The sequence below is a fragment of the Branchiostoma belcheri genome, unplaced genomic scaffold, assembly GCF_001625305.1.
Source record: "Branchiostoma belcheri isolate BF01 breed outbred unplaced genomic scaffold, Haploidv18h27 scaffold27, whole genome shotgun sequence".
In the NCBI taxonomy this organism is placed as follows: Eukaryota; Metazoa; Chordata; class Leptocardii; order Amphioxiformes; family Branchiostomatidae; genus Branchiostoma; species Branchiostoma belcheri.
Genome location: NW_017803876.1, coordinates 3,162,957 through 3,179,258, shown reverse-complemented (window position 1 = coordinate 3,179,258; position 16,302 = coordinate 3,162,957). Strand labels below are relative to the sequence as shown.

Below are 16,302 nucleotides of genomic sequence, written 5' to 3'. Positions count from 1 at the left end.
GCAGAAGGTGATTGCAGGTGAAAAAGGTGTTCTGTCCCTTAAAAACTGATAACAGATCATCTTAATGATATAGGCTTTGCACTCAGGGAAGAAGTGGAGAATTAAAATGTGCATCCTATACACTTGCAGTCCTCAATAATGATAGGTACTGCTGACACAATTATGCCACCAAAGTCACCAAAGAATTATAGTACCCTTACCCCCTTAAATAATTTTGTACATGAGCCCCCCACCCTACCCTCCACTTTTTTTCTCGAATGCACTCATGAATATCTGTCCAGCCATGAATGATATTACTTGACATTTCTTGTGCCCCCGCTTAGACCAGCACAAAGAAGACCACCCCATTCAGCAGGGATTTACACATGGGAAAGCCTTGTTGAATTCAGAGCAGCCTAACAAGGAAAGCTGTCAGCGGTGTGGATAGAGAGAAAAGCACCAAGCACTAAGCAAGTAGTGCACTGAACTGCAATATGCTCTAAACACCAGGTAATGACTCATGAACACAAATAACGATTGTAAGCAGTGGAAAAATAAAGTGGACTCTTATCTGAGAAACCTTCTTTCATCGTTCCCAACAAGGCCTAGGTAAAAGATAATCCACCACTACCCAATGCTCGTAACCAAAGAAGGCTTCTCCATGAACACTTACTACTGATTTATGTCTATACATTTATCTAAATACCTTCATGTGCAGCATACAAGTATTACAACAGAAAAGAACAGATTTCAAAATATCTGCACCTATCCCATGCATAGCCAATATTTGCTAGACTAATCAAGACACGTGTACATGCAAACAAAATCTGAGGTTGAGGAGGATAATTACAGAGATGTAGGGATGATGTTTCATCTGTAGCAGTCGCTGGCTCCATCTCCGTGGGTTTGCTGTCAGCTAGGACCACAACAAAGAAGCACAGCTCACTTATGCATTCTGCTCATGTGTGTGGTAACGAAATCAGGTTTACAGTTAACAGTATAAAAGAATCACTCAAGTATGGGGCAATCATTTCTCTCGGCAGGGCAGGGCAAGCTATGCTGAAGAAATTAACAATCATTCTTCTTTCAGATAATTCCACATTTAGGCACACAGATATGGTAATTTGGAATTGTTGTCTTATCAAGCTGTTACAATTAAACTATTATACTGCATGTTTACTACTATGGCAATCACTCGATATCTTTATTTGCAATCAGATACAGATATACAGATACAGATTTTCGGAGTAGTATGACCGTGTCAGTCCCTACACCTGAGTGAGGGTTACAATTGACACGGCGGCCTTCGCGTGGATTTGTTTAAGGTGGATAACAGGTTGCGAATCTGAGACCCACACACTTGGGCATCCGTCTTCCCCAGCGGATCCACATCGAGGGAGACGTGCTGGTTCCGGTTGGGATGCTTGCAGCGAGCTGCCGGATGACTTGGTTACGCTCAAGGTCCGCCTTGACTACGCCAGCCCGCCTGGCGCTGCTCTCGTCCGCCAGTTGACAACTGCCGTTGGAGACTTGTCCCTCTATTTGAGGGGGGTACGTGTAAAGTGCCTTTCCCAAGGGCACAACGTCGGTGCGCATGTTCGGACATGCCCCTGTGTTCCGACCCGGAATCGAACCCGGGGCTCTTTGTTGAGCGCCGAACACTCTGTCCACTGCGCCACTCGACGCCACTGCATGTTTATGTCCTGCGAGAATGACTCACTTAAGTTATGCATGTATAAATGTACCTATTCCATCATCCACTAGAGCTGCCTTCATTGAAGAAAATATAGGAACTACAGTTATGATAAAATTATCTTGACACTATTCACAGTATCTACCTAATGATAAGTAAATCTACAAAAGACACACTACCTAATGGTGCAGCAATACCCCCAAAAACAGAATACTGGACTACATTTGTACATGCTGGTCGATGCATAATTTGGGCCTCAGCTTATCAGAAGTCTGGTTGCTCTCTCTGTAAATTACATTCCTGCTCAAATGACTTAATATCATCAGCAACATCTAAGATCAGCTTTCTCTCACCATGGTAACCGAACAACTTTTCATCTGTGCTTACATTTATCTCCTCAGACATTATGGTACATGCAGATCAAGACTAATAAATGTCTGACTAAAATCGCACCGTGATCAACTTCCTTTATTAAATAGCAAGGTTACAAGTTTGTTTGTTTTTTTGTTAATTGAATGCTGTATTCTGATTGTATGTACATGTCTCATTGAACATGGTTTCTTGGCTCGCATACAGATGAAAGGGCTCAAATAGCCTCTGACAGCGAGAGATTGTGTAACACAGGCTAAAGCAAGACACTTACACTTTATCATTAAACCACTGTAAGGCTCAACCTGGGCAACATTCTGCAACCAGAATAAAAACTGCTTCAACAATGTTTGCATGTTGCTAGGTTTTAACGTTATTTGAAATCCATTTTGAAGAGCTGTATGCAGGGACTGATCAACTCTCTAAGCCAGGTGAGACTGGGGAGTTCCAGTGTGCCTACTTTGTAAATGCCATATCAGTCACCCTCTTTTGAAAGATCAAAGCCTGGTAACTACCAATTTGAAGGTCATTTGTAATCAAGAAACTGCAGGAAACACAAAATAATTTCAGTAATTTGTGTACATAGAATTTACAACATGCCCAAGTCCATGTCAAATAAACATGTTTTGTGTCAAAATAAAAGGTCCTGTATGCTCCATGAGAAGCATATGGCGGTGCCCTTAGGCCACAGAAACATGTTCTGCCTAATCTTTAAATTAAAGTTTAATGCTTATTTCAACTTAAACTCATAGTAGAAGTAAACAGTTCATTAAGGGTAAAAAAATAAATTGCAGATGTAACACAAACTTGTACAACAAGACTGTATTCTTATGGCTCAAGATATTTTTTTGTATTCAGAAATGGGATGAATGCAATGCTGATCTAGATGACTGTGGATGACTGTGGTACCTAAATCCACAACCCATCCTTCTAATCCCTGCTTTCTACTTGCCTAATCATCCATGACCTTTCACATTGCCTATTTTCTGATGGGTGGCTCACAATATACAATACCATTTTTACCAACACGGCACTTCAGCCAGTAAAGCTGGGCTACAACTTACAGTACTCAATCACCTGGTTTTTGGTCTACATCAAGTCTTCAGACTTACCTTTCAAACCAAGCATCTTCAGTTTTTTGTGCAGGAGGAAAGACATGGCAGTATGTTGAGTCTCCTTCATGTATCTCTGTGCATTAGCTATGTATACTGCAGTATGCAGAAATACAGTGGCTGGCACACTGGACTGCTGAGTAGTAAATATGCAATAGCCTGTGACAGAATTGTTGTTCTTTACAGGCTAAACTACCCTAGCTGTGGAGCTAGAAACCCTGAGACAAATTGCATAGAACCAATTCTCAAGTTGCCAATCAGGAAATCTACCCGGATGTTTGGAGTTTTCCTGGTCACAGGAATATTGTATTACTATCAATAAACAACAAAGTTATGCATGGTTGAATAGTGGGAGCCAGAAACTCATGAATATACAGAGATGCAAAAAGCAATTTTGTTTGCAGCATACACTGATTGACCTTAAAAAAATTAATGTCAATTGGTCTGAGGCATGCAACTTATGTAAGAACCACGTACTAATACACTGGTCCAAAACCTTTTTTTATCATAATAAGCCTGGTGTCTTTGAGTGAAAACATGTTATCTTATGGACTCACTTTAATATTTTCTCTTCAAACAAATCACTTGCCAACATAAATGAAATCTTAACCAAAACTGCCTGTTCCTCCAAGTGAAAAGTTACACCTCTACTATATAGGGTAAGTCAACACCAGGCCAAGAGTAGTATACCCATGCATGACCTTTTACAGTCATGAAATGGAGGTCAACTATCTGCCCTGTCCTGAAGTGAAACACAAACCAGACTGACTCAGTGGGAGCTCCAGCTGGTTCAACCAGACCAGAGAGTACACACAATGTAGTAACTGTACCCTTGGTAAATTCTGTGAAGTTTGCAGGGACACAATTTTGTGGTAAGAGGGCAAAGGTGTTGTAGACCATGTTATAAGTTTGTGGTTGTTTCAACAGTAGTATATCAGTACTGCAATTGCAAGACATAGCACATGTTCACAGTATGACCTGGAATATTTCACAATTCACAGTACCCATTTGCTACATTCAAGAGGAGGGTAAGAACTCGAGAAAAATATTTCTGATCTTTGATCATCAAGTGACGAGGGAGAATGTAACGTCCCCAAGAATTTGGCCAAGCACATGTGCACCAGGTCATCCCTATACAGTATTCTTCTCAATAAATGTGTAGGATTTGACCCTGAGGCTCCCTCATATACAGGAACCAAGGCTAACATTGGGAAAGGGCAATATTACGTCACAGCCTGGTTGATTTTGTTTTCCTTTGCAAAAGGGGAATAGACCTCTGGGACACCTCTGAGATGTTATATAACAAGTTCAATATTGTTATACAAGTTCAATATTACATGAATGTAAAACACATTTTGTAGTACCTTAAGTTCTAAAAAATCCATCAAAGAAAGCCATGAAAACCTAATGCTATCCCCAGGCAAATGGACTGTCAGGTGTGACCCAGGGCCATATATATAGCTACAGACTTCAGACAACAGTCAGGTCAAAGTTCAGTAATTTAAAACATAGGTACACCATAAATCACCAGCTGACTGACATCTCAAGACATGGACAAATATCAGTGTTTGCCCATCTGGCTATAACACATAAAGGATAAAGTATCAGAAGAAAGCTCAAGAGGAAATTATCCTACCTATACAAGTATTCTACTTATCTAATTTCCTGACAGCCCAAGAAAATCACAATTGCACAGTGCATTCTAACACGCCTAGAGAATGGGATAATCAGCTTAGTTTCCCATCTAATTTCCTCTATTCCTCAAACACAATTTATCAAATCAGACCCATGTAATTGCCTTCCCATTGATCTGGGATATGCTTGATACAACAAAATACCCCTGCATGGACTGTGGGAGTGTAATATTATACATCACTTATATGCCTGGAACTCTTTAACCTTTAGCATGCTATGGGCTATATTTGTTGCCTACAAGGTATGTGAGTCAATGCATTTCTATGTAATGAAAAATGACATGTTGGGCTTCAATGTATTACTGATATTTCATCCTCCTATCATCTACAGTTGGAAAGCATTACCCATATAATCACAGCCATATATTTCCCATATTGAAAAAAAATGTATGTGAAATGACAGATATGAAGAAAAATATTACATCATCATGATGTACAGCATATTAGTATATGTACAGCACTTTTAAATATTTTATCCACGCTTGAACTCTTAGAACTCTATAATGAACCTATGTGACCAATTTGAACCTACAGTACATGTACAAGGATAAGATAAGATAAGCAGAAAATAAATTACTGCTGAAGAGCTTTTTTAATATGTACCTGTTAGTTATAGGACTTTGTAACATCAAGTTACTTCCATCTTTACAAATATCTTTACAAAGAGCCCCATGGAAAGTAAACAGCCAACCCAATATGTAGGTGATCCAAATTTAATCCATTCACATTCAGCAGGCCTACCATTTTTGCATTTGGATATAATAAGTCAACCTAGTTCACTGAAGAATATTGTTTCCAAACATCCTTGTCTTATCATGAATTCAGTTCTCATCCCATGTCATTGCCATAAGCACAAAGGGGATGATAGGTCAACTGGCATAAAGTACAATCACAATCAGGGAAAGAATTAATTACATTGACAAATCCAATCACTGGAACATGGAATATACCTCCCCTGGGAACTGTACTTCTGACATGGCAGCACAGCAGAGATCAGTGTATCAATACAGGTTCAGGTTTACAGTAGTATCCTTGATTGTTCTTGTCATTTGTATCCTTAACTGTAGTTTATGTATCTCAGTATACAGCAGGCAACTGACAACTCCTCATAATTTGAAGCAAACACCGCCACCTGTAAAATTGCCTGAAGCAAGGGTGATTTTTCAGGTTCACAGGTGATATGACCTGGTGGATTAGATTGTCTGAGCCTGGCATTCCTCCAAGGTCCAAGGTCAAAAGGAACAGTAAGCCCCCTGTGAAGGAAACACCTTAGAGCATTGACAGAATAACTTCCTTTAGTTGGCCCTATATCCTCCCATAACAGATGTGTTCCTTATTTCCATAGTGCCAAGTTGGAATAGCCAGTGAAAGTTGAGAAACTAGTGTAAAATTGTAAGATAGAATTTATTAGAAAGAAACACTTACAAGAAGGCATGGAAGCCTTCCTTGGGAGAAGATGAAGAAGGAAATACATACTGATTATTCAGGAAGTAATTCAACACTATGGCCTGTTGGCATGTTTATTCTAGCTACTTGCTCTGAGGGTGTGCATGCTAAAGACTTGAAGTATTTACTGATTAACTTTCCGAAGCCAGTCAATTTGGTGATAATCATAAATGTGTTAGTTTTGCCACTTGACTATATTTGCATTGTCTCCTGTCACTTTGTTGTGGGAAAGTTTTAACACAAACACAGGAATACCAAAGGAGGCCAGTCACGATTTATTCCACTCCAGGCTATATGGAGAGCACTTTTAGTGAAACACTTCTTTGCCATACAGCTCTCTGTTACACACAATCTTGTTTGGATCTAGACTTCTGAAATGCAGTGTTTGCAGAGGGGGTGTGGCAGCATTCCTCTTCATAGTCAATTACCCATCCCGTCCCACTGTGCACGTGTCAGAATTTACTTCTTGCTCAGGTGAATGTACTGAATGGATTATTCATGTTCACATGCATGTTCTGGTTGAATGTGTGTCAATCTGAACCTTTTTGACATTCACATTCCACTTCCAGACCTAGCTGCACAATCACATACAGCATTCTATTCAGGATCTAATTAGTATACAAAGGCAAGTAACTTTGCATCCCTGGCTAGTGAGAACAAAAGTGTCAAAATTGTTCATGTATAGCACACAGAGTTTACTTGTTGTTTAATTCATACCCTTGTTACCCTGAATACAGACATTGTACTATCAGGTTCTAGTGGCAGCCAACAGCAAATACACTTTGTCAGATTTGTTTGTAGTCATGTAACAAGGTTGCATGCAGGGTCCAGCTTGTAACAGTACAACAGTCATCTCAGGAACAAATCAGCCAGAAGGCAGAACTTCAAAAGCTTGCAGAGAGAAACATTAAACCACCAGCTCACTGCTGTCCTTGAATCTGGCAAAGATTTATTGTCCCCAAGGTTCACCATGGCTGGTGCTGATTGCCCCTTTACATCTTGTCACATATTATTTATGGCAACTGCGATTAAGCATTGTATAAGAGCACAATAAAGGAACAACTGTGCAGAAGTGTGAAACACATTTTTCTCAGCAAAGCCACAGTGATACAATGAGCTTAGTAATCAGATTCCATCACAAGATTTGTTTGATACTAATTATATTATTCAACATCAGCAAATTCATAATGTTGGTAATGACACTTTATGCGATAACATAAATTACCTCCTAACGGATAATAAGGTGCTATTTATGCCACAATATTGGACAGCCACTTACTCAATAGAGGTGGCATTGCCTTACTCCAGTGAGTTGATACAACAGATGTAATATGTTGTTTTTAACCCGATCCCTTTTCCTCCTTTCAGGGAGCAATTTGTGATGCCAACTCTGCCAGTGAAAACGCGAGGGAGGAGCCTCTCTGTTCTACTGCCATTTTTGGTGATCTCTTCACGGCTTTTAGACACTAACTGCCCCCAGCTGCCAGGACTGGACAAACACTCCCAGCCCACCATGCAGGGATCCACGGAAACTGGCTGCTAAATCAAAATCGACCATCCCACGACACCGTTACGTGGATGGACAGAAAGCCCCTGGCATGTTCCGTGATAAGAAACCGCGCGCCAGAATAAAGGCCTTTGGCGTTCACGGCAGCTATATAGTACTGACTAGCAGTAGCAGCTGTACAACTATTACACAAACAGCTCCTGTGTAACCACACTCTGTAGTGTTCCGTATCGTGTGAACGTTTCCCCACGCTGTGCAGTACCGATCTGGACCGGTCTATGTTTGGGGAAATAGATTTGACGTTTGTACACTACCGCTCGTCACCTACAGTCCACGCGCCCCTGTGACCAAACCCAGACCTTCCAAACAAAACAAACGGTAGCCACTGTACAACAGACCTTATCTGGGCTAACGTATCATATCAAACCGCACAGAGCACAGACAGGGCCGACAAAAAAGGCCCAAAACCAGCGGAGATGTTTGACAGCCACTTACCGAATCCCTCCATCTTGCCAGCTGCTTGCAAAGCATGCCGGTCGGCGGGTGAGCTCCCCATGGGTGTACTTCAGGTCACGGGCAGGTGGGAAAGTGGGGACGTACCATCAACCATTAACTGGAGTTCAGAGTACTCTATGTACTTAACGTAATACCTTATCGAGCGCGTGTGTTCATATCTTCATATCAAGTAGATCGATGCCTGAAACAATTGCCAACTGACAGGCGGGACTTTTAAAAATTGACATCTCGGTATTGGCTCACTGAACATAACTGGGTCATGATGCGAACTCAATTGACCATATCCAAACAAGATGGACGTATCTAATGTTTGAACAAACTGGTTCTGTCACAAGAATAGGTTTACATTCAACATTTAATGTTGATTTAATTGCATACAAAGACTCGCTTTTTTATGTAACCTATTTATGGGCACTGTCGTGGGAGCAACACCTTTATTATTTGACCTGTCCGCCAACACTGGTGCTGCAAGTTTGGTTGACACAGCAGAGATCTAAAGAAGAAAAGGGAAAGTGATCCTGTAACGTCAGTCGAGTGGGCGTGACCAGCTCCAGGTCACACGTGGTCGGAACAAAAGGCGGTCATCAGACGTCCTCTTGTAATGAATGGCACACAATGCGACTATTGTGTCTTGTTCAATATGGCTATGGATCGCGGATTATGTGAGCAGATTAACATCCTATATGCTATGTATGCATTGCTAACTATTCAACACGATCGTGTTAGCACACACGCCCTGACCACAAGCGCCTCCAAGAGGGTCGAACCTGAACTACAGCGGATAGATATAGGTACATATACTTTCCTGGACCATCACATTCCATCACAGACTGTTTAGGCTTGTCATGGTTATGTGTACAGGAGTTGCAAGTGACATTAGTGATAAGGGACTGGCATAGTGACTGGTTAATGACGACCGGCCTACTTTTAGTGCACGGTGTGCACCTGTACTGGTAATTGGTGTACTGGTCCACAGTTTGATACAAGTTGACGTGACTCTTTGTCTAGAGAAATGCAATACAACAATTGCACATATGTCGGTGTAGAACTGTTCAGCTCAATATACAGGTTTCTCCGAGCTTATTGGGATAGTGTTCATCGCACGTTTAGTCTTCCTAATGAAATATAACGTGATCTGTCCATAGAAAATCTAAAAGGCAAAGTTCCACGGCGGGTGAGGGATTAACCATAAGTGATATTGATTTTAGCATATACTCGGCATATATGGCAGCCATTTATACATGATGGACACGTGTTATACATAATACACTTTCTCTGTCTTAACGCAATTTACGAGCCACTGTGAGTCATATATGTATAACGGTATCAGAGTAATCGGGTAACGCAATACCCTTGAATAAATGCCTGCGTATTATAAAAGATAGAGGCGTCAATTATCGAACGGTTCTCTACAGCATTATCAGACTAGGAGGCGTGACGTGTACCGTCGATCTATCTATGACTCAGTAGCGGTGTGTGTGCAAATGTAACATGATCACTATTACGTCAGGACGCATTGAAATGGTTCCCTAACACATGGGATGGCACGTTCAGCACCAAGGACAGGGCGCGTCATTGAGCCACGTGGTTACGGTTATGGCCCCAGGGGGCTATGGCTATGGGTTTCGATGAAGTTGGATACGTTACCCTCTCCTATTTTAGGTGTATTTCTATTTTGCACGTCCCCTCAGCTGACCACCGGTACTATGGACCTGACTGGGAAGTCTGTAACGTTATGTACATAGCGATTTATTGTTGCAAGAGAAGGCCATTCAGGAAAGGGGAACGATTTTCAGGTCTTGGAGGTGAATCACGGGGGACTGCGGAGACCTGGTGTTCATTCAGATTCTACAATGTAATTCTATTTTCTATCGTAGGACATATTTGTGCTTATTAATGTGAAATGTAGGAGTGGTGCTCGTCGACTACAAAATACTCAACCCTTGTTGTTAAATAAATGCTGAATATGTAAATCACACACACACACACACACACACACACACACACACACACACACTCTCTCTCTCTCTCTCTCTCTCTCTCTCTCTCTCTCTCTCTCCGTTGATAATTGAGACTGTTTACTGGTGTAACGTCAAGCAACGACGCTGACAACAAACGCACAGAGAAAGTAGAAGTAGGTGAGAGCAGCCGTTAAACTTTACTGGAAGTCAAAAGGCTGGACAAACCATTGACACAAACCAAAATACGAACTGTACAAAAATGCAAGTGAGGATCTCCCTGTGCAAGACAAACCATCTGCTCCTCTGTCCTTCGTAACACCTCTGGTTATTTCTCAAAATGTCGCCCCTCTTCACTGTTCACATGTACATGCTACATCTACCTCGTTTACTTCGCCTACGTTTTAAAAGACGGTGGTACACTTTTCTGTTACGATACGACCAGTTTAGTCCAAATGACCAACAGGCGTTTAAAAGTACACATTTAATTTCATAACGAAAATTGATTTGGAGATAAGTAAATACATTTGTTGGTACAGAAGAATGGTAACTTGAGTCGGTTCAAAGTATGTCAGAAGCCCGTCTATGTTTCATGTGCGAGCCGAAAATAGCAGGCAACATGATGATGACAACTGTGGTGGTGTGGTGATGTCGCCATAAATAGCTCAAATGTGCTCACAAAGTACGTTTCTGACATAGTTCAAAGACGATGACGTGATCCCTACGACCGAAGCGTGTGGGTGGGGGGCTGCAGCTGGTCTAGTCCTCGCCGCGCTTCACGATCTTGCAGTACTTGATGTAGTCCAAGTTTCCATCCTCGACTGGTGCACCTTCAAATGCACCCTTCAGCTGGGGATGGAAAAGTAAAACAAGCAATGAACATAATGTGACGATTATGATTTTAGGATATAATCATAGTAACGGGTTGCTTGCAGATGTTCGAAAGCTGGTATAACAGACATACAATAAGGAAATAGCACATGATAAACAAACCCGTAACTTCTAAGGAGGTTAATATTATCAGCGGGTATGAGAAAGTGTTTGTTTGGTCTATCATTCTCTGTACTGCATAGTGTGTAATACTAGAAGTAGAGAGCGTCTTACGAAGACTGTCTAAGGAAGATTCCCTTTTATTTACCTGTTTGTAAAGATATGCTAGAGGCTGATACCAGAGGAAAATGTAATAATTACCTCGTCATCTGTGAACTTCTCGCCGCCACTGACCAGCAGCTCTTTGATCCTGTAGGAGGAGAGAAAATTCGCTGATTAGTTTTGGGGAGGATGGCTCTAAACGTTTGGTCTACGTCTTAAGAAATATCTCAGAAATTACACTTAACTGTGGTTACATGGATGTCTAAAGGTTCGTCTTCTATTGGGTGGTCATTGTATCATTTACACTTGGGAACCAAAGCTTGGAAACTATTGCTAGAAGAATGGATGCGAGAATGTTCCTGCCGACTTACGTGCTTACTGCTACTTTCCCAGTCTCATCGGGATCCAAGATCTTGAAGGCGTCTAACATGACCTCTTCGGTGTCCACACCTGTACGAAAGATAGGAGAACGTTGTACGGTGAGCCTGAGAGATGTTGACAAGCTTATTCCTTTGATTACGGCTTACTAAAAATTTACGTGATCAGCGTAGTCCCATTCTGTTTGTTCTGTCCCATTTACGTTTATAATGATCCTCCGTCACAGCACGGTAACGTTACGCACATAAGATATTTTTCCACCCTCTCGTTTTTATCTTCATAACATCAAGTGCATGGGACTATAGTCAGGGCTGACTTACCCTTGAGTTTCCTGCCCATGATTGTCAAGAAGCAGGTGAAGTTGATGGGGCCAGGTGCGTCGGCCATCATCTTGTCGATGCCATCACCGCCGGGATCCTTGTCTGAGGGAACACAGCAATCAAATGGATGGTTACTATTTTGAACAAGCCATCGGGGCTACGTATTGCCCTAAAGAGATGCCCACCGGTAATGTACAGTCTAACAAATCGGAAGATACTGTTTTTGTGCGACTCTTAATACCATTCTTCTAAAATGGCGATACTTTTTTCTTTAATTTTGAGTAAAACTAGACAAGACAAAACCAGGACAACGGGAACACTTAACGAGGCCTCTACAATGAGGGCCATACTACAGTCTTTCCTAAAGGTTTTGAGAGGGCCAAACTTACTCAGCTCTGAGAAGACACCCTTCAGATCGTCAGGCTGCAGGAAGCCGTCGTGGTTCTGGTCGATCCATGTGAAGGCCTGTGGGAGAGGCAGAGGGACGACACTTTAGTCAGAGGGTATACAATCGCCACGTAACGGTTAGGTTAAAGTTAGCAACGGGTGTCCCGGTTAGTAGATGATCTGTCGTGGGTAGTGAGGGTGTTACTGGTGTACATTTCCGCATACGTATACGACAATACGAGTGTACGACGCCTGGGAGATAGGTGATCCTTGTTCGGATAGACGTGGGTTTGGTGGTCTGTGGAAATACGTGTTATAAGTCGGGCGTACATTCTAAAATGTCAGTTGACATGTCTGTCAGGGGAGAGGAAATGTTAAATTTGTCCTTATTCACTCTCATATAACGAAGCTATGTTAACTCAGATTCTAACGAGTTACATGACCTGTTTCTGCTGAAGTTGAAACTTTTTGGCAGGGTTTCAGAATAATAAGAGCCGAGATATAAATAGAAGTAGTGGACGGGTCGTTTTAGAGGCGACAAAGTTAAGAGCCAATCCTCGATCATGCGTATTGTCCATTTTTTTTCCAAAAACCGACATCACGTGTCGTGTCTTGTACGTTATCGGTGTTACAACAAGCCTGCTACTACAACTAGTCATTCGTACGCTTCAGTTACGTAAAGGATCGTAGCATAGCTCATGCCAGTTTTCATGATAGCAGTGTCAGTTGTCGGTGGATAAAATAAGGAGAAGTTAAGCATAAAATAAGATAGTGAGATGGTGCCAGGGATATTCAGTTTGAACTTCTGAAAGGAAAATGGTGATGATGGATGAAATTGTGAAAAAAAGCGGTAGGAGTTAGGAATGAGAGTATAAGCTCGACATTCAATAATTCCTGGGGTGTTAATGCTCGTTGGTTGGCCAGGGCGTCTGTGATTCAAACCATAGCCTATGGTAGGATCACAAACGTCTCTGGCCCTCTAACTTAGGAAGCCGACCGAAGTAGCAAAGCCCGTCCGGTTTGTACCAGAGGAGCGGGTTTTGCTAAGTCTGTCCTGCTACTTTGCTTGCCTCTTTGAACTCCTGGATCTGCTCAGAGGTGAACATGGCGAAGACGTTGGATGTCACGCGCTTGGCGCGCATCGACCCTGCCTTCTTCTTGGCCTTTCTGCTTGCCTGTTGGGATAGATCAATAACATAGGACTCAGGTTACTACTCGCACTCTCATCGAAGTGGATAATTACCTCTTTGAATTCTTGGATCTGCCCAGAGTCGAACATCGCGAAGACATTGGAAGTGACCCGCTTAGCGCGCAGGGATCCTGCCTTCTTCTTCGCCTTTCTGGACGCCTAGCGCACAGGGTTTGGACACAAAAAGAGTGACATAACGTGTACAACATCTTCAACTAGAAGATCACTTAAATCTTGAAGCCATAATTTTGTCACGAAGACGTGCACTGATAGTCCCCCAAACTCCAAATTTAAAGTCGACCCGCATAAATTAGTCCTGTGTTCTTTTTGTCCAAAGGACACAGTCGTCGCTGGACATGTGGCCATTATCTGTCATCAGTTCTCCGAGTGTTTTTTAAAAACGTGACATTAATTGTTTCGTCCCAGGTCATCTGCGAAAAGTGGTCTCAGAATTTGCTGCCGTTTTCGTGGGTATTCCTGGAATGTGTTGGCGCTAAAATGAAACTTCTATCCCAGATGGAGGCAGTGTTCAATATGCATTCTGTGCCAAGAAAGGCTGGCTGTGTTGCATGTTGCATGCTGTGTTGCACTTCATCCGCGTTATTTTCTTTTTTCTTTTCAGGACCAGCCTTTGAGCAATAAAGTAGTAGCTTAATGAGCGATAGAAAAACACAGAGAAAAAGCAGAATTGCATTGTCTGTGTTTTTTGTAATCGATCTCCGACCCAAATATAGCATCGGTCTAACCTCATGTAAGATTGTGCAAAATTGAAAAAGATTTTCAGTGTTCCTGTTTTCAAAATCACCCTTCACTTGTTTCGTAGATTGCGATGTAGTTTTGTAATTATGTATTTATGGGATAGAGCAAGCAAATGGGAGGTATCGATGGGTATCAATTTCAACATGTACATGCAGTTTCAAGTGTCCTGAGGTATGCGCCTACATATACTATCCTGTAGTACACCATGTCGGCATTCAAACTATTTCGGCGTGACTGGAAATTGAAATACCCCTGTTTTGCCGTCCGTTGGTCTGTACAATAGTTGGAAACTAAAGGAAAAGTATCGCGCTTGTCTGTTTCTTAATTAGCATATAGGCAGTGGCCACACATTAATAAGCGCAAGCGGTGTGTATGTCAATAACCCATAAACTCGACGATACATCATTTATAAACACCATCCTTCTGCTTTACAGCGAAAGCAAATGAAGAAAATATCTCAGGAACGTCAACCAATATTCATAGCTATAATACGTCGATAAACTGCATGCCATATATCGTTTTCTGAGTTACCAAGAACTCCGTTTTCAAAGTTTAGATCAGCTACATGGCCTTATCATCCACTGAGAACAATCAGAGAACAAAACCTTATCACAGATACCAATCAAAAGCAACAAGAAGCTGTTTTATAAGCTCCAAACATGAACAAAGTCTCTAATATGGATAGAGCAATACTTACCATCTTTGGTTCAGTTCGTTCCTTTTCGACACAGGGACCCCAACGACTAGCCGACGCACAGGCGAGCGCAGAAACTGCTGACCTCCAAAGTCGGTTGGTCGGGCTATATCAGTTCTGGAGACCGGAATAACGGACCTATCAGGGAATTCTTGGTCTGACACTTTCCTTATACGGAACAGTGGCATGAAAAGTTAGCACAGATGATATTGCTAATTTGCATACTCGAGGCATTCCGTATATATTTTCGGCGAGTGTAGAGGTCGCCTGTTTTCATTTCCAGGATCCATGGGGGTCGAGTTCTGGGCATCCTGCAAGACTGACATGTCTTTCACACGAGGACGCGCAATTTTATGCACGTCCAAGCAGTGCTGAAGCAATGCTTTTGTTTGAAGTCCGGATGTTTCCAGTAACTTACATGTATTAAGACCAAGCCACCTTGCAGAACATACAGCGCATTGTGTTACACCAAGCATGTATGACGGGGCATCTATTTCCGACACGTATGACCATGTCCGATTCCCAGTCTACACAGCATATATACTGGCCGCCAACAATCAAATGACAAAATCGCCAGTGCGATCTGCAAATAAATTAAACTCAAGGAAAATAATCCAACAGAAAAGCTATTAAAAAGTCGGCAAGTATTTCTGCACACACGGCTTGTATTTCCCGCCCCAATCCTCGCAATGACAACACGTTCTGATTTTCCAGCTGTTCACATGGCTTTTACAGGCATTGTAAACTATAGTGTAGCTCAGTTGATCCACCCGTGTGGACGATACTGTGAGCTATGATGACTGTTTTCGTTATCCGGACCTCGTTGCCATACTTCTTATCCTGCAGTTTAACTTTGCTCCCTCTTCTTTAGTTGTGGAGACGTGCTGTGACCTTTTTAATGTAGTGATGAGGATACCAGCAATGATACAACATTGAAATGGAGTCGCGTTGTGCAACGTTTCGATAATGCCCTCTTAATTCATCTCATCCCTGTATGAAGAGGCGTGAATAATCGGTATTCGTTGCAGCTTATGGACTTTTCCTTTGCGATTGAGTAAACAGGCAAGACATTGTTGTGATACGTCTGATGACGTAAAATCACTAAGGTTGTTAATTTAAAGGAAACCGCTACATGTATATTATTTAAAGGTACAAAGATCTAGAAAGCAATCAACACCGTTATTTTAAATGCATCATATTTATTTCATA

General features: G+C 41.9%; 2 protein-coding genes across 8 annotated transcripts in view; both read right to left on the bottom strand.

Annotated features, from left to right (window-relative positions):
* Positions 1-8,380, bottom strand: part of LOC109472274 (echinoderm microtubule-associated protein-like 1) — a 28,872-nt gene extending 20,492 nt beyond the window's left edge. For 2 of the 6 annotated variants that reach the window (XM_019771936.1, XM_019771939.1), the window contains exon 1: positions 3,154-3,274. In XM_019771936.1, the coding sequence (XP_019627495.1) occupies positions 3,154-3,223 (70 nt within the window). In that variant the 5' untranslated portion in view covers positions 3,224-3,274. Of the gene's footprint in view, positions 1-829; positions 891-3,153; positions 3,275-8,295 lie in introns of those variants that run through there. The other 4 variants (XM_019771940.1, XM_019771941.1, XM_019771937.1 and 1 more) reach the window with 3 other exon arrangements.
* Positions 8,381-10,451: 2,071 nt separating this feature from the next.
* On the bottom strand, positions 10,452-15,204 carry LOC109472251 (myosin regulatory light polypeptide 9-like). 2 transcript variants are annotated; one of them, XM_019771894.1, is made up of 7 exons: positions 15,097-15,204; positions 13,522-13,626; positions 12,454-12,529; positions 12,065-12,166; positions 11,738-11,816; positions 11,466-11,514; positions 10,452-11,123 (listed from the first exon to the last, which is right to left on the bottom strand). In XM_019771894.1, the coding sequence occupies exons 1-7, from the start codon at positions 15,097-15,099 to the stop codon at positions 11,034-11,036; spliced, it is 504 nt and encodes a 167-aa protein (XP_019627453.1). In that variant the 5' UTR covers positions 15,100-15,204; the 3' UTR covers positions 10,452-11,033. The 2 variants fall into 2 exon arrangements, with proteins under 2 accessions (XP_019627453.1, XP_019627454.1); XM_019771895.1 differs by lacking the exon at positions 13,522-13,626 and adding an exon at positions 13,695-13,799 and having other exon boundaries at positions 15,097-15,128.
* Positions 15,205-16,302: the final 1,098 nt, after the last annotated feature.